Genomic DNA, 25276 nt, shown 5'->3' on the forward strand with positions numbered 1-25276 from the left:
TAACATATTGCCTTTTCAAACACATCTTATTGTACCATGTGTCATGCCGAAAGGTTTGAATTTAGCAACTGACGTGATGCTGAGCTCAGCCACTTCTGTTTACATCACAGGATTATACATCAGGGGTCCCCAACTCCCGGGCCAGGACCAGTGCCTGTTAGGAACCGGGCCGCACAGCAGGAGGTGAGCAGCGGGCAAGTGAGCGAAGCTTCATCTGTATTTACAGCCGCTCCCCATCGCTTGCGTCGCCACCTGAGCTCCGCCTCCTGTCAGATCAGCAGCGGCATTTGATTCTCATAGGAGCGCGAACCCTACTGTGAACTGCGCATGCGAGGGATCTAGGTTGCGCGCTCCTTATGAGAATCTAATGCCTGATGATCTGAGGAGGAGCTGAGGCGGTGTTGCTAGGGCTGGGGAGCGGCTGCAAATACAGATGATCGTTAGCAGAGAGGTTTGACTGCACAGAGACCATAATAAATCAACTGCTTGCAGACTCATATCAAAACCCTATCAGTGAGTAGCAAGTGACAATCAAGCTGTATCTTACGGAGTAGACTGGACATAAGCAACACACTTCGGGTGTCACTGTCTCCCAGCACTCCCAGATGGGACCATCTAGTTGCGGGAAAACAAGCTCAGGGCTCCCCCTGATTTTGCAATATGGTGAGTTGCATAATTATTTCATTATATAGTACAGTGTAATAGTAATAGAAATAAAGCGCACTTATAATAAATGTAATGCACTTGAATCATCCCGAAACCATCCCCCGCCCCACCCTCCTGCCAGGTCTGAGGAAAAATCATCTTCCATGAAACCGGTCCCTGGTGCCAAGAAAGTTGGGGACCACTGTTACACATCACAACAAACGGGTAATCTGAAAAACCTGGTTAATGGTTTCACAGTGTTAATGCGCCACCTAGTGGTTTGACATGCACATTCTAATTGCATATTTGGGTTTTTCAGCTATAAATGTCAATATCCATTTTCCTTTAAAAGAATGGCCTGTTTACTAAAAACACCTTCCAAGGGCCAACTATGATAAACCCACTAGTTCATAATATTGCTATTGATCTTTTTGTGCTCATGAATTCATTGTAAAGGAGTTGACAGCAGTCATGATTAGCACAATGTCCCCTGCAGTTTTTTTTTTTTTTAATATATTTTAAAGCTTTTTTGGGTGTTTGGAAAGTAAAGAACTGATATTTAGTTTTACTTGGGTACTTCTCTGCAATGAGGGTTGGTGTGTCTCATGTTGCTTTGGTGCTCCTTTCAGTAGGAGAAACCAACTGAAAATTTGCTGACATGATCTCTAGAAAGACAGGGAGATTATTAAAAGAAGATGTAGTGGGACACATTTGATAGCAGAATTGATTTGCTGACTTTTACCATATAATAAGCCCGCTATTGGCTATACATGGTGCATTTGTTTCTAGTAAGCTTTACAGCCTCACATCTAATTTAAAGCTCACATCTAATTTAAATGTCCTCACATACGGTCAGCTTAAAAATACCAACAATAAATAGATGCTAGTTGTGGAATGTTTCCTATGTGCCAGGCATTGTGCAAAGTGCTTTATATAAATGATCTCCAGTTCCCGCAAAAGCCAAGATTAGTATTATTATTTCCATTTTAAAGAAGAGGAAACAGGCTCAAGGATATAAGTTAATTCCCCTTGATCTCACACAGCCAAGAAGTGACTGTGCCTGGAGGCCCTCTATCAAGGTGTCCTTCATAGGCTTGAAGCCCCCTCTTCTGTCTCCATAGAATTATGTTTCCCTTACTCATGGGAAAGATGGGGTCAGCGAATATCTGCTTTGCTTAAAAGACTCAGTAACATTTGAGCCCATTTTTCCCAGAAGACCATTGTATATATATAATTTTATATTTATATAATGTTATATATAATATAATTATATATTTATAATATAGATATATAAGTATTTATATATTTATTTAAAATAAATATGTGTATTTTATATTTTCCCCAGAAGACAATTTTATATATATATAGTTATATATATAATTGTCTTCTGGGGAAAATATATATAAAATTAAAAATCATAAAGCAAACAAAGATATCACATTCCTGTGATAAGTCCCTCTTTCTAGAATATGACAGTTTGTTTGAAGTTAGCATTAGAGAATAGAGGGCCCTGCCCACTGGGCCTTACATAAAGTCACAGAATATTAACTGCATGTTAGTGTCACCCAAGTCAAACATTTCTCTCCTCCAGGTACTGAACCCAGCTTGCCCAGTTAGATTGGATGTGAAATGGGAAAACCCTACTGTGCACACATCTCCAAGGCCAAGAGGGCCACACCAGCTCTGAGTGAGAAGGGCCAATGGTGTTCTAAACTTCTCAGACTTGCCAAGTATTCCTGCCCATGGTAGAGGGCTGAAAAGCATGTGTATAATACCTTAACGTGGCCTCACAACCCCTGGGGAAGGGAAAAAGTGAATCGTGGCATATTCATGTGACTTGCCTCTGGCCCTGAAACTTCTATCTCATTAGTGGATATATGTATGCGTGTAACTGATTCACTTTGCTGTACAGCAGAAACTAACACAGCATTGTAACGCAACTCTACTCCAATAAAAATTAATTAAAAAAAAAAAAAACGATGAAATTGTATAGTCCTATCCTGAGAATGGAGTCTTCCTGATTTTGTCAGGGTTCAAAAACAGCAGCAGAGGGGCTTCCCTGGTGGCGCAGTGGTTGAGAGTCCGCCTGCCGATGCAGGGGACACGGGTTCATTCCCCGGTCCGGGAAGATCCCACATGCCGCAGAGCGGCTGGGCCCGTGAGCTATGGCCGCTGAGCCTGCGCGTCCGGAGCCTGTGCTCTGCAACGGGAGAGGCCACAACAGCGAGAGGCCCGCATACCGCAAAAAAAAAAAAAACAGCATCAGAGCCAAGGTTACTATCCAGGCCTCTCTTCCAAAAGCCGATTCCCATTGCTCTGCAATAACTGCTTCAACCAAATTCCAGATTTTCTCTTCATTCCAAAAGTTCCTAACTAGGTTAACATCATACCAAAAAAAGTATATGATAATTATAATAGCAATTCTTAGAGGTTGTATTCACCATTAATTTATGCAAAGATTATTATATGCAAATAATTATATGCAAAATATATGCAAAGATTATTCTGAATAAAGAATAGCCATCATCAATAAAATCACAAAGCATGGCGTTTCCTAGATAGGACATCCATGTTTTATAACTGCATTTGTTTCACTGAGGAAGCAGGGCAATTCTCCAGCAATTTATTTTCTCATTAGGATTAGGGAAAGTCTTGTACTTCCTTGTGGTCTCTCATTTCTGCTTATCTACTAACTATAAAGGACATAAATTCTAGATTTAGTAATTACTTATTCCGTCTTACTACCTTCCCCATGAAGGACAGAAGGAAGATAAATTTACCATGTTACACATATTTTATTCCCTATTTTATCAGCAAAAAATCTGAAACAGGGGCTTCCCTGGTGGCACAGTGGTTAAGAATCCACCTGCCAACACAGGGGACACGGGTTCGAGCCCTGGTCCGGGAAAGGACCCATGCTCCACATGCCGCGGAGCAACTAAGCCTGTGCACCACAACTACTGAGCCTGTGCTCTAGAGCCCGCGAGCCACAACTACTGAGCTCACACGCCACAAGTACTGAAGCCCGTGCACCTAGAGCCTGTACTTCGCAACAAGAGAAGCCACTGTAATGAGAAACCCATGCACTGCAAGGAAGAGTAGCCTCCCCTCGCCGCAACTAGAGAAAGCCCACGCACAGCAACAAAGACCCAACGCAGCCAAAAATAAATTAATAAAAATAAAAATTTTTAAAAATCTGGGACACTCCCACAACAGTTCTTTCTCTGCTGGGGGAATGAATAGTATCTGGATACAAACTGAAGAAGAGTGTAATGTGCACAGAGAAAGACAAACATCATATGGTATCACTTATATGTGGAATCTAAAAACGTACAAATGAACTTATTTACAAGGCAGAAATAGACTCACAGACATAGAAAACAAACTTATGGTTACCAAAGGGGAAAGGGGGAGGGATAAATTAGGAGTTTGGGATTAGCAGATAACACACTACTGTATATAAAATAGATACAACAAGGACATACTGCATAGCACAGGGAACTATATTAAATACCTTCTAATAACCTATAATGGAAAAGAAACTGAAAAAGAATAGATAGATAGGTAGATAACTGAAAAAAAAGAATATATATATATAACTGAATCATTTTGCTGTACACCTGAAACTAACACAACATTGTAAGTCAACTATACATCAATTTAAAAAAAATTTTTAAGTGTAACGGAGATGTTGAATTTAAATATATACATGAGGGGCTTCCCTAGTGGCACAGTGGCGAAGACTCCTTGCTCCCAATGCAGGGGTCGTGTTTTCGATCCCTGGTCCAGGAACTAGATCCCACATGCGTGCCGCAATTAAGAGTTCACGTGCCACAACTAAGAAGCCAGTGAGCTGCAACTAAGGAGCCCACGAGCCGCAACTAAGACCCGATGCGACCAAATAGATAAATTAATTAAATAAAATAAATATATACATGTATGACTCAGAGATTTCTCTATTTCAAAAAGAATACTATAATAAAAAGATTAATTATATATATATTTTTTTGACCAAACAAATGTTTCAGTGAGTTCAGAACAGCACTAATTATACATCTTTTGCCTCTATTCACAGGTAATAAAGAATGCCATAGTTGAAAGCATTGAATATAGAAGACAGAATCCATCTCGTTGCTCTGTTTCCCTCAGTAGTGTTGAGGCAAGAAGATTCTTCAACAAGGAGTTTCTAAGCAAACCTACAGCATAGTTTGTGTACTGGAAAGCTTAGCAATTTCTGATGCAGAGGCAGTCTGAAATTCCATGACAACTGGATTTAAAAGCACAGGACGGATATTAACACTGGTCTCAAGAGACTGGTTAATACTCAAAGTTGCAGTTATTTAGCTGCATAGAATAATACCCTTAAAAGTTTGTTAGATTGACAGATGATGTCAATTGCATAAAAATATACTTAGCTACATTTTCTATCAGTATGAATTTCCTGATGCAAATGTAGGGACATATGCTGTATTTTTAGACATTCCTCACCAACTATCTTATGTGTTCCCTTTTTTAAAATGTGGTTTCTTTTTTAGAATATTTAAAGGTTCAGTCTCAATATGGAATTCTTTGTATTGTGTGTGAATGTAAGTCACTGACTGGATTTATTTGTGTCATGAGACAACACTATTTTTTATTTATATATGCGTAGATACATATATGAAATAAATACGTCTATATACAAATGAGCAAGAGGTAACTGAGTTGTTGTTTGTTATCTTTAATGAAATATTGCACCGTTGCTATGACAGATGCTCAGATTCATGGCTTTCAAACACAAAAGTTGTTAAACCTAAACTCAAATTTGAAACATCATTTTAAATCATGGTGATTTTCCTTAGAAAGTATGTATAATTTGTTGAGCAAATGGCATACATTTATTCAAAGTGTAGAAAAAAAAAATTTTAACCACTTCTAGTTTACTTTGCTGATATTACCCCGTTTGTCCAACAGAGAGCAGTTGACCTCAGAGAAGAATCCAGAAGAGTGACAAGGGCTGTATCTGCAAGGCTTGTCTTAGGGACAATCTGTATTGCATGACTGTGGTTTGTTACCATTGAACTGCTAGGGTTCAGAGTTAAGTGTTCCATATATAAGGGCTTCCTCATCCTTCTTTTTCTGAGTCTACCTTTCTTTAATCTCTTTGTTCATGTCTCTTTTGTCCTCTCACATTTCATTTACATTTCTACTTGTGAAGAAAGACAAAAAATGTAACAGGAAGGGAACACTTGAAAGTTCATTCTTTCATTGGTTGATTAATGCACACAGCAAATGAATGCCCACTACAGGCCACCAGGCATGTTGTAGGGTCTGGGGATACAGCACTGGACAAAACTGAAAAAATTGCCTGCCTTCAAGGACCTTACATTCTAGTGGAGGTGACCAACAATGAACAATACAAATAAGTTTCTAGAATGTTACCGATAAGTCCTAAGGAGAAAATTAAAGAAGGGAAAGAAGGAGATGGAAAATATTGGGGGTGTATAATTTTAAATGGGGCCCTGGGGAAGATCACAATGAGAAAGTTACATCAGATTAAAGATGTGAAAGAGCTGAGGGGGCAGGACCTGTGGATATTTAAGGGAGGAGCATTCCCCGGCGGAGGGAATAGCAAATGCAAATGCTCTTAGGTGGAGCGCCAAGCATGTTCCAGGAACAGGAAAGAGACCAATGTGCCCAGAGCAGCGTGGGAGGGGTAACAAATTAATTTTCACTTATTTGTTCAAGACATAGCAATACTGTTTATATTTAATTTGTCCTTCAAAATACCCCTGTGGAATAACAAGACCAAGAGAGGTTAAGAGACTTGTCCAAGGTTAGTAAAGTCTGGGCTGGAGCCCTATTCTCTTGACCTCATGGCCTCTATATCACAATTGACAGTGCTTCCTAGAAACTAACTCGATGAACACTTTAAAGACTATTGATTATAAAACTGGAATGATCTAGGGTCCTTGCTTTTTCTTTGTTCACATGCCTTCAGTTTCTTAACGCCAATAACAGAGGCTCCTTAACTAGGTCAGTGTTGCCAATTTGTTCATTTATAAATTTACTAGAGTTCTGATTTTATAAAAATACATTTTGATGACAAGTTAAATCTATAAATTTATATTTTCATTCTATCTCTGTCTCAATGAATCACTGATAAGTGAAATGTCCTCTTAGTCTTCTTGCAAACCATCCACATGCCTCAGTGATTTGGGCGTAGTTCTTTGCCTTTTTGACATATGCATTTGCCTGTTGTTCATGCCCATGACTGGGATCCTACTTTACTTCATCTGGTGCAATCTGATCATTTTCAGGTAACTTTTTTGATAAGTAACAAAAACACCAAGATAGGGCTTCCCTGGTGGCGCAGTGGTTAAGAATCCGCCTGCCAATGCAGGGGGCACGGGTTCGAGCCCTGGTCCGGGAAGATCCCACATGCCACGGAGCAACTAAGCCTGTGCACCACAACTACTGAGCCTGCGCTCTAGAGCCTGTGCTCCGCAACAAGAGAAGCGACTGCAATGAGAAGCCCGCGCACCGCAACGAAGAGTAGTCCCCCTGCTCACCACAACTAGAGAAAGCCTGCACACAGCAACGAAGACCCAATACAGCCAAAAATAAATAAATACAATAAATTAATTTTTAAAAACCCACCAAGATAAAAGTTTAGTATGTGTGTATGTATGTGTGTGTATGTATACATATACACATATTTCATTCCTTCTGAAAAAGAAAATTTTAGACACACTTTTGTTCTAATATTTTAAAACTTCATAAAAAAAATTTGGTAATCGTTCCTCTTCCTTTTCTTTCCCCCTCCTCTCTTTTTACTTCCTAAACTATTTGATCCTAAAACCATTAGGTAGGGCAGAGACAAGTAGGTGGGGGGGGGGGGGTGGTCACAGAACCACAACGAATCAAAGTAGGACATGAGAACGTGAAGTGTCAAGGGGGCATCCAGGCAGAGGAAGAGCCCTGACAATGTAGATTGGTTACACACATGGAGATTAATTGAATAATTAAATGTAGTGGAAGCCAGGTTTCTCAACAAATGATGAAGTTCTCAACAAATCTGAAAATGAAAACCAGAATGTATTCTGTAGTATTAGGTTGAAATTGAAAGTGTATATATATATATATATATATATATATATATATATATATATATGGAGAGAGAGATTCCCTAGGTAGGTCGGTGAGAAGACATAGGACCAGTGACACCCCAAGAACAAGGAGAACACTGGTGCCCAGATTTTGGCCTTTAAATCCCATTATTTACTAAAAGAAACCCAGGCTCCTTGGAGAATTTGGTTCCAGGGCTGGGAAAAGAAAAGTATAAAATGATCCTAGACCATTTTATTCATCAGAAAGCAAAGAAGTGCTCAAAGAATGATTGGGACATGTCAAAAACTCACAGAATCCAGATTGAAGGAACACCCACTGGCTCCATTGGGGGAAATTGAGTATTAAAATAAATATTGATAGGAAGAGATTATGACTCATTGAATAATATTGGAAACCATGACTCCATCTTGATAAATAGGTAAATAAGTTTATGGTTTAATATGGAATCAGATATTTACAACATCTCAAAGTATGTCCTTTTACAAAGTACTTATTTATTACAAAGGGAAATAAGAGTAACTTTACAATGGAGAAACCAGGCAGGCTAAGTAATAAAAATGAATATGATCAGTAACAGGACTAATTGAAATCTTGATCACCTGATACAAGGCAATGAGAAGAATGCAGCATCGCTTCTGCAGTAGTCCTGTCAAAGACGTGTCACCTGCTTTCTACATCTGCAACTCTGTTTCTGTTTCGTAAATAAGTTCATTTGCACCATTTTTTAGATTCCACATATAAGCAATGTCATATGGTTACCAGGGGGGACAGCGGGGTACGGGGGATAAATTGGGAGATTGGGATTGACATGTACACACTACTATATACAAAATAGATAACTAATAAGGACCTATTGAATAGCACAGGGAACTCTACTCAGTACTCTGTAATGACCTATATGGGAAGAGAATCCAAAAAAGAGTGGATATAGGTATATGTATAACTGATTCACTTTGCTGTATGGCAGAAACTAACACAACAATGTAAATTACCTATATCCCAATAAAAAAAATTCTTAAAAGATGCATCACCTGAATTTGTTCTTGAATAAATATCAGGAAAGCCCAAATGAGCGAAATTTCAAGCATAATTGTCTGTAATATTCAAAATTGTTAAGGTCAGGGAAAGACTAAAGAACTGTTCTAGACTGAAGATGAAAGAGACACGACAACTGAAGACGTTTCACTCTGACCTGAATTCTTGTTCCGATGAAGGACGTCATCAGGATAGCTGTTGAAACTTGAATGAGTCCTGAGGACTGGATCGTAGTAAACTGTCATTATTAAAATCCTGATTTTGATTGTTGTGTTGTGGTTACGTAGCAGATTATCCTTGTTTGTATTAAGTACACACTAATATTTTTACGTGATACGACATCATGCTGGCAACCTACTTTCAAATGACTCACAGAAGAAAAAAAATGTCTTCGAATTCTACTTGCAACCTTTCTGTAAGCTTGGCACTGTTTCAAAATGTGAAAATTTTGGCAGCAGAATCTCGGTTGGAGGATTCTCAAAGAATTCAAGAGGTTTACATGAGTGGCTTTCATTTTATATCCATGATTTTTTCTTTTAACTCTTCTTACAGATGATCACTGTAAATACTATTTTTTCTATACTGAATAAAAGCCAAAGAAATAAATCATAGGCTAAAAAATAGTGCTGAGGATGGAGGTTTGTCTAGGACCTCTGAGCAATAAACATTGTTATTCCTCTACACCCTGTTTTTCTTATCCCTCATGTGCTACTGACATCCGTTTTCCCTGGAAGCAAATTCTTTATTGTAATTGATTTATGCAGTGCATTCTTTAGTATTCCAGTTAATGAAGCTAGCCAATACCTTATGCTTTTACTTGGGAAAACAACAATTCACCTGGACAGTAATGCCTCAACTTACAGAAAGTCCTTATTTCTCACAAATCCTGAAGGCTGATCTGGATGATATAAAGTTCCCTGGGTTCTACCTTGTGGCAATATATGGATGCTTTGCTTATTTGCTCTCCTTCTCAAGGAAGCCATGAGAAGTTAGGAGAACCTTCTAAGTTGGAGAAACTGCATGAACAGAGGTGCAGAGGTGAAACTGAGCTTGGCCCATTTGTCAGATGTGAGGTGACTCACCACCGGCTCAGGGAGTGTGTGTTGATCAGCAGATGGATGGAGCGGGGACCACACAGCTGGATGTAACTTATTGCCAAAGTCTGAGCTTTCATTTTCGCTGTTAAGTCCACAGATGTTTATTACGTTATTAAATACACACATGCAGGCACATATACATACATAGAAGAGGGTCATGTATGGACCATCCATAAGAATGCCATGAGCGAAGGATGAAGATGAAAACAATTCTGTGATCCTGAGGTCCTTTACAGAAACACAAAGCAAAACAGAAATAAAAGCACAGTAATGCTTTTCAAACCCAAATGATCCCTAAGCCTTACTTTATATTCACATTAATAAATGAACAAACAGACTATATATCTCCTGTGGCAAACAGTAATCCTCCCCCAAATTTTAATTTACTCCTGCTCATTTTCCATTCCCCTGCAGCCTAGCCTGATGAAATGCAAGCAGATGTGATATGAGCTACAGCTGAGTCAAGATAAGAACTAAATTTTATTGTGTGAAATCCCTGGGATTTAGGGGTTGATGCCCTGGCATCAACTAGCCTACGCTAATACATTACATTATGAAAACCTCAAAACTTCCAAATTCCAAACTCACAAAATAGATATTATTCACATCATATAAAGAATCCATAACTTTACCAAGAGAATTAATGATGAAACAAGCCTCTAATGCATCAAGAAAAAGGAACCTAAGAAGTGAATTGTCCTGACATGAGTCAATGTTTTGCATGGTAACCTTAGGTGAATTTCTTACTCTATTATGTTTTTTTAAAATTAATTAATTTTTAAAACATGTTTATTGGAGTATAATTGCTTTACAATGGTGTGTTAGTTTCTGTTTTATAACAAAGTGAATCAGCTATACTTATACATATGTTCCCATATCTCTTCCCTCTTGCGTTTCCCTCCCTCCCACCCTCCCTACCCCACCCTTCTAGGTGGTCACAAAGCACCGAGCTGATCTCCCTGTGCTATGCAGCTGCTTCCCACTAGCTATCAGTTTGACATTTGGTAGTGTAGATATGTACATGTCACTCTCTCACTTTGTCCCAGCTTACCCTTCCCCCTCCCCAGGTCCTCAGGTCCATTCTCTAGTAGGTCTGTGTCTTTATTCCCATCCTGCTCCTAGGTTCTTCATGACTAATTTTTTAAAATTTAGATTCCATATATGTGTGTTAGCATACGGTATTTGCTTTTCTCTTTCTGACTTACTTCACTCTGTATGACAGACTCTAGGTCCATCCACCTCACTACAAATAACTCAATTTCGTTTCTTTTTGTGGCTGAGTAATATTCCATTTTATATATGTGTCACATCATCTTTATCTATTCATCTGTCGATGGACACTTAGGTTGCTTCCATGTCCTGGCTATTGTAAGTAGAGCTGCAATGAACACTGTGGTACATGACTCTTTTTGAATTATGGTTTTCTTGGGGTATATTCCCAGTAGTGGAATTGCTGGGTCGTTTGGAAGTTCTATTTGTAGTTTTTTAAGGAAGCTCCATACTGTTCTCCATAGTGGCTGTATCAATTTACATTCCCACCAACAGTGCAAGAGGGTTCCCTTTTCTCCACACCCTCTCCAGCATTTATTGCTTGTAGATTTTTTGATGATGGCATTGATTGGTGTGAGGTGATATCTCATTGTAGTTTTGATTGCATTTCTCTAATGATCAGTGATGTTGAGCATCCTTTCATGTGTTTGTGGCAATCTGTATATCTTCTTTGGAGAAATGTCTATTTACATCTTCTGCCTGTATTTGTATTGGGTTTTTTGTTTTTTTGATATTGAGCAGCATGAGCTGCTTATAAATTTTGAAGATTAATCCTTTGTCGGTTGCTTTGATTGCAACTATTTTCTCCATTCAGAGGGTTCTCTTTTCGTCTTGTGTATGGTTTCCCTTGCTGTACAAAAGCTTTTAAGTTTCATTACGTCCCATTTGTTTATTTTTGTTTTTATTTCCATTTCTCTAGGAGGTGGGTCAAAAAGGATCTTGCTATGATTTAGGTAATACAGTGTTCTGCCTGTATTTTCCTCTAAGAGTTTGATAGTGTCTGGCCTTTCATTTTAATCCATTTTGAGTTTATTTTTCTGTTTGGGCTTAGGGAGTGCTCTAATTTCATTCTTTTACATGTAGCTGTCTAGTTTTCCAAGGACCACTTATTGAAGAGGCTGTCTTTTCTCAATTGTATATTCTTGTCTCCTTTATCAAAAATAAGGTGACCATATGTGCATGGGTTTATCTCTGGGCTTTCTGTCCTGTTCCATTGATCTATATTTCTGTTTTTGTGCCAGTACCATACTGTCTTGATTACCATAGGTTTGTAATATAGTCTGAATTCAGGGAACCTGACTCCTCCAGCTCCATTTTTCTTTCTCAAGATCGCTTTGGCTATTGAGAGTCTTTAGTGTTTCCATACAAATTGTGAAATTTTTTGTTCTAGTTCTGGGAAAAATGCCAGTGGTAGTTTGATAGGGATTGCATTGAATCTGTAGATTGCTTTGGATAGTATAGTCATTTTCACAATGTTGATACTTCCAATCCAAGAACATGGTATATCTCTCCAACTGTTTGTAACATCTTTAATTTCTTTCATCAGTGTCTTATAGTTTTCTGCATACAGGTCTTTTGTTTCCTTAGGTAGGTTTATTTCTACGTACTTTATTCCTTTTGTTAAATGGTAAATGGGAGTGTTTTCTTAACTTCACTTTCAGATTTTTCATCATTGGTGTATAGGAATGCAAGAGATTTCTGTGCATTAATTTTGTATCCTGCTACTTTACCAAATTTATTGATTAGCTCTAGTACTTTTCTGGTAGCATCTTTAGGATTCTCTATGTATAGTATCATGTCATCTGCAAACAGTGACAGCTTTACTTCTTTTCTAATTTGGATTCCTTCTATTTCTTTTTCTTCTCTGATTGGTGTGGCTAAAACCTCAAAAACTATGCTGAATAATAGTGGTGAGAGTAGGCCACCTTGTCTTATTCCTGATCCTAGTGGAAATGGTTTCAGTTTTTCACGATTGAAGACGATGTTGGCTGTGAGTTTGTCATATATGGCCTTTATTATGTTGAGGTAAGTTCCCTCTATGCCTACTTTCTGGAGGGTTTTTTATCATAAGTGGCTGTTGAATTCTGTCAAAAGCTTTTTCTGCATCTATTGAGATGATCATATGTTTTTTCTCCTTCAGTTTGTTAGTGTGGTGTATCACATTGATTGATTTGCACATACTGAAGAATCCTTGCATTACTGGGATAAACCCCGCTTGATCGTGGTGTACGATCCTTTCAATGTGCTGTTGGATTCTGTTTGCTAGTATTCTGTTGAGGATTTTTGCATCTATGTTCATCAGAGATATTAGCCTACAGTTTTCTTACTCTGTGACATCTTTGTCTGGTTTTGATATTAGGGTGATGGTGGCCTCATAGAATGAGTTTGGGAGTGATCCTCCCTCTGCTATATTTTGGAAGAGTTTGAGAAAGATAGGTGTTAGCTCTTCTCTAAATGTTTGATAGAATTCGGCTGTGAAGCCATCTGGTCCTGGGCTTTTTTTGTTGGAAGATTTTTAATCACAGTTTTAATTTCAGTGCTTGTGATTGGTCTGTTCATATTTTCTGTTTCTTCCTGGTTCAGTCTCGGAAGGTTCTGCATTTATAAGAATTTGTCCATTTCTTCCAGGTTGGCCATTTTATTGGCATAGAGTTGCTTGTTGTAATCTCTCATGATCCTTTTTATTTCTGCAGTGTCAGTTGTTACTTCTCCTTTTTCATATCTAATTCTATTGATTTGAGTCTTCTCTCCTTTTTTCTTGATAAGTCTGGCAAATGGTTTATCAATTTTGTTTATCTTCTCAAAGAACCAGCTTTTGGTTTTATTGATCTTTGCTATTGTTTCCTTCATTTCTTTTTCATTTATTTCTGATAAGATCATTATGATTTCTTTCCTTCTGCTAATTTTGGGGGGTTTTTTTGTTCTCCTTTCTCTAATTGCTTTAGGTGTAAGGTTAGGTTGTTTATTTGAGATGTTTCTTAAGGTAGTATTGTATTGCTATAAACTTCCATCTTAGAACTGCTTTTGCTGTATCCCATAGGTTTTGGATCGTCATGTTTTCATTGTCATTTTTTTCTAGCTATTTTTTTATTTCCTTTTTGATTTCTTCAGTGATCTCTTGGTTATTAAGTAGTGTGTGGTTTAGCTTCCATGTGTTTTTATCTCTTACAGATTTTTTCCTGTAATTGATATCTAGTCTCATAGCATTGTGGTTGGAAAAGATACTTGATACGATTTCAGTTTTCTTAAATTTTCCAAGGCTTGATTTGTGACCCAAGATATGATCTATCCTGGAGAATTTTCCATGAGCACTTGAGAATAAAGTATAATCTGCTGTTTTTGGATGAAATGTCCTATAAATATCAATTAAGTCCATCTTGTTTAATGTATCATTTAAAGCTTGTGTTTCCTTATTTATTTTCATTTTGGATGATCTGTCCATTGGTGAAAGTGGGGTGTTAAAGTCCCCTACTATGATTGTGTTACTGTCGATTTCCCCTTTCATGGCTGTTAGCATTGGCCTTATGTATTGAGGTGCCCCTATATTGGGTGCATAAATATTTACAATTGTTATATCTTCTTTTTGGATTGATCCCTTGATCATTTTATAGTGTCCTTCTTTGTCTCTTGTAATAGTCTTTATTTTGACGTCTTTTTTGTCTGATATGAGAATTGCTACTCCAGCTTTCTTTTGATTTCCATTTGCATGGAATATCTTTTTCTATCCTCTCACTTTCAGTCTGTATGTGTCCCTAGGTCTGAAATGGGTCTCTTGTAGACAGCATATATACGTGTCTTGTTTTTGTATCCATTCAGCCAGTCTATGTCTTTTGTTCGGAGCATTTAATCCATTAACAATTAAGATAATAAGGTTATTATCAATATGTATGTTCTTATTATCATTTTCTTAATTGTTTTGGGTTTGTTATTGTAGGTCTTTTCCTTCTCTTGTGTTTCTTGCCTAGAGAAGTTCCTTTCACATTTATTGTAAAGCTGGTTTGGTGGTGCTGAATTCTCTTAACTTTTGCTTCTCTGTAAGGGTTTTAATTTCTCCATCGAATCTGAGTGAGGTCCTTGCTGGGTAGAGTAATATTGGTTGTAGTTTTCCCCCTTTCATCACTTTAACTATGTCCTGCCAGTCCCTTCTGGCTTGCGGAGTTTGTGCTGAAAGATCAAGTGTTAACCTTATGGGGATTCCCTTGTATGTTATTTGTTGTTTTTCCCTTGTTGCTTTCAGTAATTTTTCCTTGTCTTTCATTTTTGCCAATTTAATTACTATGTGTCTCGGCGTGTTTCTCCTTGGATTTGTCCTGTATGGGACTCTGCAGTTCCCGGACTTGATTCACTATTTCCTTTCCCATATTAGGGAAGTTTTCAACTCTAATCTGTTCAAATATTTTCTCAGTCCCTTTCTTTTTCTCTTCTTCTTCTGGGACTCTTATAATTTGAATGCTGGTGAGTTTAATGTTGTCCCAGAGGTCTCTGAGACTGTCCTCAATTCTTTTCATTCTTTTTTCTTTATTCTGCTCTGTGGTAATTATTTCCACTATTTTATCTTCCAGGTCACTTATCCATTCTTCTGCCTCAGTTATTCTGCTATTGATCCCATCTAGAGTATTTTTAATTTCATTTATTTTGTTGTTCATCATTGTTTGTTTGCTCTTTAGTTCTTCTAGTTCCTTGTTAAACATTTCTTGTGTTTTCTCCATTCTATTTCCAAGATTTTGGATCATTTTTACTATCATTATTTTGAATTCTTTTTCAGGTAGACTGCCTATTTCCTCTTCATTTGTTTGGTCTGGTGGGTTTTTATCTTGCTCCTTTATCTGCTATGTGTTTCTCTGTCTTGTCATTTTGCTTAACTTACTGTTTGGGGGGGGGGGTCTCATTTTCACAGGCTGCAGGTTTGTAGCTCCCATGGTTTTGGTGTCTGCCCCCAGTGACTAAGGTTGGTTCAGTGGGTTGTGTAGGCTTCCTGGTGGGAGGGGTGGGGGGGACTGGTGCCTGTGTTCTGGTGGATGAGGCTTGATCTTTTCTTTCTGGTGGGCAGGTTCACATCTGGTGGTGTGTCTTGGGGTGTCTGTAGCCTTATTATGATTTTAGGCAGCCTCTCTGCTAATGGATGGGGCTGTGTTCCAGTCTTGCTAGTTGTTTGGCATAGGGTGTCCAGCACTGTAGCTTGCTGGTCATTGAGTGGAGCTGGGTCTTAGCATTGAGATGGAGATCTCTGGGAGATTTTCACCATTTGTTATTACATGGAGCTGGGAGGTGTCTGGTGGACCAATGTCCTGAACTCGGCTCTCCCACTTCAGAGGCACAGGCCTGACACCCGGCTGGAGCACCAAGACCCTGTCAGCCACACGGCTCAGAATAAATGGGAGAAAAAAAGAAAGAAAGGAAGGGAGAAAGAAAGAAAGAAATATAAGGCCTTTTGGCCAACTTATTTTTCTTACAGAAGTTATTTCTTCAAGAATTAAGAAGCCAAATGTAAGACTTAACCGTTAAAGACACCAATAACTGAAAGTAAATAAATTATTAACTCTTAGTGAACAGGAAAACATGTATTCAATGTATAAAACTCCTTGACTCACATTTGAAAGAAATTTGCTGAGAAATATATTCACAAGTGAATAAATTTCTCAATTTGACCACTAGATGGCAGCATTCCCCCAAAATCGTTCTACCTTAGCACTTGTGTAGGTCTGTTAAAGCAAATACAGTTCAGGACACGTCTTGCACTTAGGAACACACATGCAATATTATGTTATTGGATTACAATAATGTAACACATATTTTTTAAAGTGATTCAACCATTCTTTTGTTCATTTTGTTTGCTGCTGTAAAATAATTTAAAGATACATAGGAATAAAATGGAGTAATGAGAAAGACATAATGAAAACCTGTAAGTGAATGATCTACTCAGCACACTAGAGAATCACCTCCCAATTTCTAACCTTGCCTTTATACACGTTGTCCCTGGGCCTGGAATTTCTTCAAAATGCTAGCATTTCCAGGTGTTACTTGCTTTCACATTTTCATCCTCCCCTTCATCCTAAGGGCAAAAAAAAAAACCCATTTATCCTCTGTGGTTCTTCCCTGCACCTGCACTCCCCATGCATATCTCCATTATAGCACCATCCTATTGTCCAACGATTTATTTATTTATGTCTCCCCACCTTGCCATGAACTTCTAAGCACAGGAACTGGGGTGTTAGTCTGGCAGTGGTGCTTATTACATGTAGGGAACCAAAGACTGTTTGCTGAATGAACCCTAAACTTACCTAATTCTGTATAAATTCTCCTACACATTGTACCAAGATATTATTTGGCCCCAATTCATCAAATCAAATCTTCTGTACCCTCTTCACACATTTCCAATGTTGGCCATACCCATGAAGATTCAGGTGCTGAAACGAATCTTAATGACAGGGTTTTAAACTGCCAGAGTTTCTTATGTCTTTTGTGAACATGGAAAAGCTCTTTAAAGTCATTATGCTAATTTTATGGCAATTACATAATATAAAAGGATGTAGGTAAATAATCTTATTTCAGAACTTTCTTGAACCCGTTTCATGATTAATAACTAATGATATGAATAAAACCAAATACTGTGTGTTATGGAATTTGAAGAGGATCTGAACCATGTATAGAAAATATACCCCTTGGCACTATTTCTAAAAACATTTGATGAAATGAATGTTGTCACCTGCTTCTCAAGGAGATCCTCTTCTAGCCAAGTTTAAAGAACAACTAATCTAAATTTATTATAATGTTAGGTCCTGGGAGATGTGAGCTATCTTGGTCTCATTTGTGTACAGCATTTGGATTTTCTGAAGGTTTACCCAATATCAGACTACTATAAAATTATACTTAAAACTCACCTCCTATAACTCCAGATTCTGTTTTACTGCAGGTAATACATATAATGTATATAGTGGAGAGATTTACTAGGCCAAGAATACTGCATCCCTAAGTGAGATGGTACCAATAAGAATTTGATGATTATGCATTTTTCAGACTGGTACAAAAATCATAATTTTGAATACGTGATTTAAGCAGACATTTAGCTTAGGTTTCAATTACAGCTCTTATAGGATTTTGGAAAAGCAATAATTAAGCTTTACCACATTATTGAAGCATTTTTACATTGTGGTGGTAGCAAGAAAAATAATAAAAACAGCTAATATTTATAGTACCTCACAGTCTGCAAAAAGGTCTTTCATGCACTATTTCATTTGATTGATAGAACCGTCTCTAAAGACAAGCAAGGGGAGTATAAGAAAAGAACTAGAAACTCTTGGAGTTCAGTGATCTGCTTAACATTATACAACTCACCACGTGACAGAGCTTAGCTGGAAGTCCTGGTCCCCTGGCTTCTGACCCCACCTGTCCTCATAATCATCCAGAAGTACTGACCTCAAGCCAGAAGCTCCAGTCTTATGTCACTTAAGTGCCATGTAAACATTAGCACATAAATAGTTTGAGTTTTATTCTCCATGTTTGCAAAAATGAATGTCTCTTCTGTTTGACAAGATTACTGTGACGTACATCAAAACCGACAACTCGTGTTTGAGGTGTTAATGTGATCTCTCAAAAATATGTGTGCAATACAACTGATCCTGTAGGCCTGTGAAGCCAAGATCGTTAATTATTGCAGGGGTGGGGGTGGGGTGAGGAATGTCTTTTAGGTTATAGAGGCCTCCGCTTAGATTATAGACCGTTGAGAGCATAGCACCTGAAATCAGATAAAAATACATTTTAATACTGCTCATTTACCAGTAGTGTAACTTTTTGTTTTTTATTAATAACAACATGAATCATCATATGTGTCTTTAAGTTGAACAACTGATAGATTCAAAATGTTTATTTTAATTTGCAGTATATAAAAAAAACTTTAATAGTAACAAACTAATCCTATTTTAGCTTCAAAAAAATTTTTGGACAGAAATTTATATGAAATTTGATACTATAACCACACTGTGGCATTCTTTACTTACTTAAGACTTTTCATTTCACATTTTCTCAGTAAATCGTGCTTATAACATGCAATGCCATATTATTCCTGGGGAATTCATTGGGTTTTCTTACATATTCCTAAGTATCTTGGTCATTTACTACAAGTTTTCATAAAGATTAATTTAGTAATCCCAGACAGTTGAAAAGCAAAAGTTTATCATCTTGACGTTGCAACATCAAATTTGGAAAACACTGTAGCTTCTTGCTTTTGATTGTGTAAGAGAGTGTGTGTGGGTGTGGGTATGTGTGTGCACACACACAAAGCAACTTAGTAATGAAAGAGCAAACTCACAAAGACTCCAACAAACTACTTGACACTTCCCACAAAACCTAACATATCAACCAGATGACTTTGTTCCCAGAGGTGTGTTGCCCTAATATGCTATAACTTGAGATGTTGAATGTATTAGTTATCAGGAAGAGAAACAAAACAGTAGCCTTCACTGAGAGGAGATAAAGTCAAGCAACAAATTGAGGACCTTATTATATTATATTCAAACTACCAGAATTTATTAAATCCAGATGTGACCCACAAGTCCCCATCAATGAACTGTTCAAGTTTTTTTCCCACCAGAAACTTTCAACGAATTACGTGGAAGAAGAATAGACAGTGATACTGGAGAAATCTAGAACATTCTGGACAGAGAGACATACAGGCTTGCTAGAGGGTGAAGCAGCTAGAAGACTGACTTTCTCAGGAAATTGAAAAAAGAGATACTCCAGTGGGATAGAGAAGGTGAATCCTCACACCGACCGTGTCCCAATTCTCTTTGTAGGTTAAGGAAAGGATGTTGGAGGACCACCTACAGCAGTCTGACTCTGGAGCAACCTACAGAAATCGGTAAAACTCAGTTGCTCATGCTTTCAACATACATTTATTGAGTATCTACCTTTTCAAATACAGAGTGGCAGGTACTGGGCATAAAAATTATATGCTTGTAGTTCTAATCTCAAGGCATACACACACTAGTGTAAGAATACACACAGGCTCACATAACCATAACGTAAACCCAACTGTGGAAAGTTCCTTGACAGAGCAGAGATGCTCAAGCATATATTATAAATTTAAAAATCATGTTATTTATTTAGCATTTGCTACGTGCTAGGTGTCATGATAATTTTTTAATACAAATAATCCCAGTTCTTACGAAACTCCTAAAGGGTAGATATTTTTATCCCTATTTTGAAGGCAAAAAGTAAGATTAATTGATCTGCCACAAACTGAGGTCTGACTCCAAAACTCATGCTTTGAAGCTACCATTCCAGGCATTTTGACTCCAACTCCAGTGACATTTTCACCACCCAAAGGACAAAAGGATCATTGAGTAAAATCGATGACTGTAGGAGCAAGGGACACAGGTGGGTAAGCACATGCTGACTGAAGAAGCGATATGAGCAATGGCATGATGAAGAGTACGGTTCGTCAGACTTTCTTCTAACCATCAGCATTTATTAGAATCGACTACGACTGCTCCAAGCCTCATACGTTGGGCCATGCTCAATAATTCATTCACCCCCAAGTATTTTAGCTGTATAATGTGTTGTTAATGGCTGTATGCTTAGCTAGAGTAATGGAGTCCACACAAGATTATCTTCAGGGTGAAGCAACAAAGCCAGCAGCGCTTTAGTTAAGGCCAGAAGTCAATATATGATGGGTGAGACCAACTTCAGCAGCCATGATTCACCCAAAAGTTGCTTCTCAAATGGTTTCTATTGCATTTGGAATAATACCTGATGGCTTAAAGCCATCACGTGGCTGGGTTACTTCTTTAACCTCATTTCCTACAATTTTTTTTCCCCTAAATGTTTTGTTCTAGCCACACAAGCTGGAAATCTATCAAGTCCTCTCCTGCATCAGGATCTTTGCTCATGCCTTTATCTTTGCCTGGAATGTTTCTCACTCATATGCCTGCTTGGCTAGTCTCCCCAACTAGCCACCAGGTGACATTCACCAGTGCCACCAGGTGACACTTTCTGCCACCACCCTGTGTAAAGTAGCAAGCGCACGCTACTGCCTGCCCCTCTTAGACCATTTTTCTCTATAGAACTCATCACCATTTAACGTAATGCACTATATAGTGTATATATACACTGTGTGTTTGATTGTCAGTACATTCTGAGATGGCAGAATTTGCTTGCTTTGTGCACTTTTGTAACCTCAGTGACCAGAATAATAAATATTTATTGATGGAATGATTGTGATTATTTTGCTAAGTTATTTTTCATCACATTTCCATTAAAGGACCATGGTGTATTCAATTAAATAAGTTTTGTGCACTGACTATACATGCTAGACACAGTAGTATGTGCTAGCACAACAGCAGTGACCAAGACTGTCCCTTCAAGGACTTCAGGCAAGTAAACAGGTAATTTATAGTACAGAGTAATAAGAGGATTCCTTTCCAAGGTGCTCTAGGTGAACATAACATGGGCACCCAGCCCAGGTCTAAAAAATCCGAGTACATAGCCAAGAAGAGATGGCATCAAAGCTGAGATATGAAGGACAAGTAGAAGTTAGCCTAGCAAAGAAAAGAGGGAAGAATATTACAAATGTGTATAAAGGCAAGTTATGCCAAACCGAAATCACATGAAAAAATATAATATTTTTAAAAAATTGTTTTCCTTTTTGCTACTAACCAAGGCTCTCGAGTTGAAAATACCTTAACAGACACTCACTATGCATTTGAGTAGTGTGTCTTCTCGATTTATGGTTGCTTAAGAAAAGCCATTTCCTGATCTTGGAGGAGAGTAAAGTTTTATGGACAACGGGCCTGGATTTAAAATCTTGTCTATTTAACAGCTGAGTGTTTGAGCCAAGGGTTCTAATCCTGGATTTCCAGTTGTAAAACAAATATGCCATTACCCACTTCATTAGGTGGCTGTGAGCGTTCATTTATTGAAACCAAAGATCCCACTGGATGCCAGGAACAATTTTAGAACTGAAGTTACAGCTGCAAAGATGAGTAAGAACCATACCCACCTGGCGTTCTATTCAATTTAAGTGCATATATGGGCTAGGGGGAGAAGCAGACATTTCACCAATAAATTTAAACAGAAGCGAATGACGTAGGAGCACGAACATAAGGACAAGGTGGTAAAGAGAAGTGGGGAGAGGGTTATTTTGGATCATGTGACCATGGATATTTTCTCAGAAGAAATATAATTTCTCTGAAAACCTAAAGCGTAGGAAGAGTCAATTGCAGGAATTGGTCGGGGATGAAAAACCAGTATTCGGGCGGAGTGAACAACCCGTATTAGGGCCTGGGGCTGAAATGACCAGTGTGTTTGAAGCAAAGAATACAAGGTGTATATTGGATGGAGGAGACGGACAAAGCATGCAGCTCATACCCTAGGATCAGACGTCAGATCAGGAAGGCAGCTGCAGGTTAAGTTAGGATTTTCCCATCACCTTTATGGAGGTATAATTGACAAATAAAATTGTAGTATAGTTAAAGCATACAATGCGATGATTTGATATACACTGTGAAATGATTACTGCAATCAAGTTAATTAACACATCTTTCACTTCACATAGTAACCTTTTAATTTTTTTGTTTGTTCACTTGCTTGTTTTTGGTGAGAGCACTTAAGATCTACTCTGTTAGCAAATTTCAAGTATTCAACACGGTGTTATTAACTCTGGTGACCATGCTGTACATTAGACCCTCAGCGTATTCTTCAGAATTAATATTCTTAACTATAGTGTCAATTCCACTAAATATGTAATTAATATTTCTGGTAATTCATTTTTAGTAGGTGTTAGAAGCAAATTTTCTCTTTGATTACCTGACACTGACCATTGAAAAGGCTGTTGAATTTGATGGACACACTCATTCTAGGTACTAAGGAGGACAGTGGGTCTAACTACTGTAATTCATCAACAATAAGATGCCATCATCTGTAAGATGTGCCAATAGTTTTGCTGCATTAGGAAAGAAAAACACTGCAAATAAATGCTTTTGAAATAGAATTTGATTTCATACTGATGAAGGAGGTCTTTTAAACTTATTTAAATGTCGATTTTTATTGCATATCACTCTTGTACATATATAAGGAGGAAAATGTTAGTAAAATAAATGGTTAAGACATTCCTAAAACTTCTTTATATTTAGTGTCCATTTGTTTTTCTCAAAATCATTGTATCTGTATCTCTCATAAATATACTTCCATGAAGACTTTGGTGATATATACACTTCTTAAAAGAGTATTCTGCTGTTGTCACCAGGATTTTATTTCAAGCTACTGCTGCAAATACTGGTGTTGAAGCTTTCTTGATCTTATTAGAAGGTGTCAAAGGAAGATTTTTAGATGCTGATAAGAGTTTATATTCCTTCCTCAAAAGATCCTTAATTGGTTTATTGACTGAAACATCACGGGGTTGTAGTTATTCAGTCATATTACCAGGAATATCAATCACGTTTGTGGATTCACAGTCAATGATAACTACATCACCATTTCAACAACGCTGACAGTGACACCAAGACACCAGTGATTATAAGATGCCAATTTTAGAGACGTTAAAATTTGAAAAAAGTGCCTTATGAATGATGACATATGGAAAGTAAAAAGATAGATTATCAGGCTACTGCAGACTGAACATTTCTTTTATGTATATAAGTTACTTTGCTTAACAAGGAATCTAGTTCTTTTCTTGCAAACTTTGATACCAGGAAGGTAGCCCTGCATTGCAGACTTTCATATTCCAGTCTCTAGAAAGATGAGTCCTATAAGCGATGTAAGCTAAAATGTACCTAGCTCTTAGTATTTGCTTGATACTTTTAAAAGTACTTTGCAAATTTTTTTTAGTACTTTGCAAATATTAACTCATATCATCCTCTCAACCACCCAAAGAGGTAGATATGTTATTATTTTCATTTTACGGATGTAGAAACAGATGAATAGATAATAAGTTGCTCAATATTACAAAGCTATCAAGTGGCAGAGATTCGATTCAAACTGACGGAGTCTTGTTCTTGAGTTTTATATTTGTCTTTAAGCCATTTTTGAGTTTATTTCTGTATATGGTGTAAGGGAGGGTTCTAATTTCATTGATTTCCATGAGGCTGTCTAGCTTTCCCAACACAACTTGTTGAAGAGACTGTCTTTTCTCCATTGTATATTCTTGCCTGCTTTGTCAAAGATTAATTGACCGTAGGCGGGTGGGTTTATTTCTGGGCAATCTATTCTGTCCCTTTGACCTGTATGTCTGTTCTTGTCACACCAACTTTCTTTGGTTAGCACTTGTATATATTTTTATTCTAAAAGTTTACTGCAAACTTTTCTATATCCTTAAGTTTCAGATGTGTTTCTTATAAATAGAACGTGTCTTGATTTTTAAAAAGTCTAGTTTCACAATTGTCTTTTTCTTGGAGAAGTTAGTCTATTCAAATTAGCGGTTGTTACTGAGGTATTTGGATTTATTTCTTCCGTCCTATTTAGAGTTTTCTACTTGTCCCTTTCCATGTTTTTAAAATTCATTTTTCTCCAAATTTGTTCTTTCTACTAATTTGGAAGTTACACTTTTCTAATTTTATTATTTCAGTATGTAGTTAACAAGTTCTATAATTAATATTTTTGACCATCCTTTCAATCAATAAAAAGAACTTAAAATTCTGTAGTCCAAATTATGCTTCTCTCAATTCATATTATCTAAAATTTTGTCCTACATATTAAACAATTTTATTATGGTTCTATATAGCCTACTTCTTTAATTTACTTAGGTTTAGCAGTTCTTTTTGGCTCATAATATGTATGGAATGTTTGACCTTATTTCTTGGATCATTCTCCTTCACTCATTCAACCTTTTGAAGATTATTAATGAAGCATATTTGTGGTAATCTTTCTCAGTTTTTATTCACCAATTTTTGGAAAACCTCTCTATTTCAGACTTGATATTGGAAAATAGTTTTTCTGGATACAAATTTTTATGTTGAAAGTCATTTTGTCTCAGCATTTTGAATATTCTATCTATCTATCATCTATCAACTACCTATTGTTTTTATTGTTGCCAATGAGAAGTCAGCTGTCAGGTTATTCGTCACTTTCTGCAGACACTGGGATGAAGCAAAAAGCCTGATCAGAATAAGCATTGTTCAGTTCCCAAGGGGCACAATTTATAGATAAACCACAAGTGAATAACACTACTTAGTACAGCGCACATGTTACATAAATGTACCTGGCAGCCCTCAAAATTTCTTTTCTACTATACTGTTTCTTTGCTACTTTTTATATTTCTTTTTGTCTTTGAGGTTCTCACTTTCACTGCAGAAAACCTATATGTAGATTTCTTTTTACTTATTCTACTTGAATTCATTTGGGTTCCT

At 37.4% G+C, this 25276-nt stretch overlaps 1 protein-coding gene across 7 annotated transcripts in view; it reads left to right on the forward strand.

The window, feature by feature from the left end:
* PLA2G4A (phospholipase A2 group IVA) overlaps window positions 1–5344 on the forward strand; it is a 167985-nt gene extending 162641 nt beyond the window's left edge. For 6 of the 7 annotated variants that reach the window (XR_004351653.1, XM_032644442.1, XM_032644478.1 and 3 more), the window contains one exon: window positions 4721–5344. Coding sequence is in view for 6 of the 7 variants with exons in the window: in XM_032644442.1 (XP_032500333.1) it covers window positions 4721–4852 (132 nt within the window). In the remaining variant the exon portion in view is untranslated. Of the gene's footprint in view, window positions 1–110; window positions 184–4720 lie in introns of all 7 variants that reach the window. The other variant, XM_032644456.1, reaches the window with a different exon arrangement.
* Window positions 5345–25276: the final 19932 nt, after the last annotated feature.

This window comes from Phocoena sinus, chromosome 1 (assembly GCF_008692025.1).
Source record: "Phocoena sinus isolate mPhoSin1 chromosome 1, mPhoSin1.pri, whole genome shotgun sequence".
In the NCBI taxonomy this organism is placed as follows: domain Eukaryota; kingdom Metazoa; phylum Chordata; class Mammalia; order Artiodactyla; family Phocoenidae; genus Phocoena; species Phocoena sinus.